Here is a 3243-nt window from a genome sequence, read left to right as displayed (position 1 = left end):
CCCCCCGTGGTATTCCTGATCTGTGGGCCTTGGCCTGAGCCTCAATTCCCGCCAGTGACAGGGAGCTCATTCCCACGCCTGTGGCTGCTCGAGCCCATCGAGGACAACAAGCTCTGTGGATGTGCTCCACGAAATCCCAGCAGGAGTCTGTTCCTCTCACCCACAGGAAGTGCCCCAGAGCATGACCCAGGACAGGGCAGCCTCACCTCGTTAAATTCAGGATTCAAGGTTTTCTTTTTAATCTGAGTCTTGTGTTTGGCCTTCTTCCCCATGTCTGGTTTCAGCCAGCTGTAAGGGGACAGGATCGGCTGTTACAGATGACATTTAATGACGGGAGCAGCCCTGTGACGGCCCCCCAGGCTCCTTCCAGCCATGGGATGAGAATGGAGGAGCAGGTCAGGAAATGAGCCACCCCTGGGGCCTGCAGGCTGCTGGGCAGGCACCAGACCCTGCACCAGGCCCCCCGCACACATGTCACCCTCACACGAGCCCCACTTGTTGTGTTCCTACTGCCCAAGGTCCAGAGAGGTTGGGACATGTGCCCTGGGTGACACAGCCGACAATTATACCCAGCCGTTGTATCTGGAGCCTGTGTTCTTAGCTGCCACTTTCTCCCAATCAAATGGGGGCGCGTGGCTGATGGTACCTGGCACTTTCACCCCTTAGGCTGCCCCTCCCCTCAAGTCCTGGTGAGATGCTAGGTGTGTGGCGGGTTGGGGGAGTGGGGGGAGACAATTCTGACCTGATGATGTCATCCCACTGCTGCTCCCTTTGACCTGGGAGGAGAGTTTAAAGCCCTCAGTAGCCTTAAGACCCTGTGTGGCTGGGTCCCTGCTCTATCCCAGCCTGATCCTGCTGCACCCTGTTCTTGCTCTCCTTTCCACCTCAGGGCCTTTGTACATACTGTTTTTTCTGTCTATAAGTCTTCCCTGGTTCAGGCACAAGGTTTGGCATATAGTAGATGCTCAGTCAATATGTTTGGGATGGACACTGCATACTTTAGGGACAATGTTTGACAAAAGTCAAATGTTCATTATCAAAATGTGTAAATAACATTCGTTGCCAATAAAGTTTATTTTAATCTATGCTAAAAACTTTTTTTAAAAAACTTAGACATTTAAACATAATGCTCTAAATTTTGCAAATGTCATTTGGATTCTCTCTGCCTGAGGCCATCACTAGCTGAGCTACTTTGAACATGAGTATAAACTTACTGTTTGTGCCTCAGTTTCCTGACATGTAAAGAGAGCACACATTTCTGTCTCATTCACAGATTTAAAGATAATTTTTAGAAGAGTCACAAATAAGGAATTGAAAATTCCCCAAAGCTGAAAAAATTATAGGGCAATTCCGGCTTAAACATCCTTATTTAATTGTAAACTGCATAACGGTCTCCCATTACCTTTCCTGTGAGCTGGTTCGCTGGGGGCCCTCTGGAAGGATCAGGTTGGGAGGGGGATTGTTTGGGGGAAACCTCTGCCTGGGACTGAGACAGAATGGAGCCCAGGTCACTCCCTGTGGGGTGAGCTCCTTGTCCATCTTGGGCCTTATCCAAATCTCCCTGAGAAATCAAATTTAGCCCTGATGAGGGCTCCTGGTTAACAGAATCATCACTGGGAGAAATTCTGGAAGAAGGTTCACCGTGGCCTGTTCTTTCCCCAGGGCTCAGGGCTCACTGGGGGACAGTGGAGGTGGGAGTGTCCCCCGGTGGGAGAGAACATTAAGAAACACTCTGCCGTGAGTAAGGAAAGTGATAACCACAACAGCGGTATTTACTGAGCACCTACTATGTGCCAGACCTCACAAAAGTGCACCTCTTGGGTCCCGGAGGGCAGGTGATGAAATTGACTGACAGGTGGATGGAGCTTTGAACTGTGTTCTATCTCGTGAGTTTGCAGGGACACGTGGTGGCTCATTCCTGGAGTGTGCAGGGTCCCCTGGAGGCTTTGTGTGGACCTGCACTGCAGCCGGAAATTCTTCCTGCCTAGATTTCCTTCTTGCCCTCTCCCCTCTGCAGGGATCAGACTTGTAATCGGGGTCTGTCTTCTATAGGGACCTCCTCTGGATGCCTCCTGGATCCCTTCACAGACATTTCCCCCATGAATCTCCTGCATATCTCATTCTTTCTTAGAGAATCTGCACTAACACACAGTGCTATTCTATTTTACAGAGGAAGACACTGAGGTTCAGAGAGGCTAAGCTACAAACCCCAGGCCACACAGCCAGAGAATACTGGAGAATTGGAGCTGAGAGTCAAACCCAGGCAGTATGAACCCAGAGCCTACCCTCTTAATTATTCCACAAAGACACATTTTGCTGCCACAGCGTAAGGCAGGATTCCATAGAGGCGCTAAACATGACTATACTTGGTGTAATTGTAATTGCTCTATATGGGTGGGCCTCTCTAATTCAGAATCTACAACGATCCAAAGTCTGAAGCTTCTTGGGGGAGAATTTCACCCCCAATTTCACGTGATCACATTTCACGTCATGTGATCGGCCTCAGTCAGAAAGCAGGTGCACTACAGATAGTCCATAAATTTGCCTCTGACTCTGTGTGAGGGAAACCTCTGCCTGTAGTGTGTATTTGATACATAAATGAATTTTGGGTGCAGAATTGGGTGCCACACACAAGAAGTTTCGCTGAGTATGTGCAGATTTTCCCAAAGCCCCAAACATCTGGATTAACAAGATATGACCCCTGTGATCGGGGCTTTTGAGGAATAACCTACAACCTATAACCCATCTAAGGTCTTGCAGCATTTCTAGGATGAATCTGGGGGAAGCCGGGTGGGTGCTTTGGGGCTGGGGCTCTGGGCTGCAGGAGAGGGTGCGGCTGACTCCTGGGGGCTGCACATGGGGTCATTGCCACCACCTGCCACTCCTTCTCCCAGGAAGGGGCAGAACCGCCAGCCTCACAGGGAGACCCCACCTCCCCCTGACTCCCATCCCGGTGCGCAGTTCACTGTGGGCCCGCCCCTCCCGGGCCTTGGGGCGCGAGGGTCTCAGGAAGCTCCCTGGCCCCGGGAGTCCCTTCGTGGTCCCCAGGCGCGGACTCACAGCTTGACGAACGGGTCCGAGTAGCCGTTGGTATCCATGGCGGCCAGGTGCACACAGCGCACAATGCCCACGATGAGGCCCCCCTGCTGTGTGCTGTACATCAGGGACACCAGGATCTTGCCTCGTTCCTCAATGTCGCCAATGCGCTCCCCCTGCTGCTTGGGGCGGGGAGGCAGGGTAGGC

General features: G+C 51.9%; 1 protein-coding gene across 2 annotated transcripts in view; it reads right to left on the bottom strand.

The window, feature by feature from the left end:
* The window catches only part of Rph3a (rabphilin 3A), a 97747-nt gene that overhangs the window by 5026 nt on the left and 89478 nt on the right, over positions 1-3243 (bottom strand). For both annotated transcript variants that reach the window (XM_015505209.2, XM_015505210.2), the window contains 2 exons: positions 3061-3215; positions 207-288 (listed from right to left, as the gene is read on the bottom strand). In XM_015505209.2, the coding sequence (XP_015360695.1) occupies positions 207-288; positions 3061-3215 (237 nt within the window). The remainder of the gene's footprint in view (positions 1-206; positions 289-3060; positions 3216-3243) is intronic.

This window comes from Marmota marmota, unplaced genomic scaffold (genome assembly GCF_001458135.2).
Source record: "Marmota marmota marmota unplaced genomic scaffold, marMar, whole genome shotgun sequence".
Taxonomy (NCBI): Eukaryota; Metazoa; Chordata; class Mammalia; order Rodentia; family Sciuridae; genus Marmota; species Marmota marmota.
Note: the sequence above shows the minus strand (reverse complement) of the source record. Positions and strands in the feature narration are given on the sequence as shown.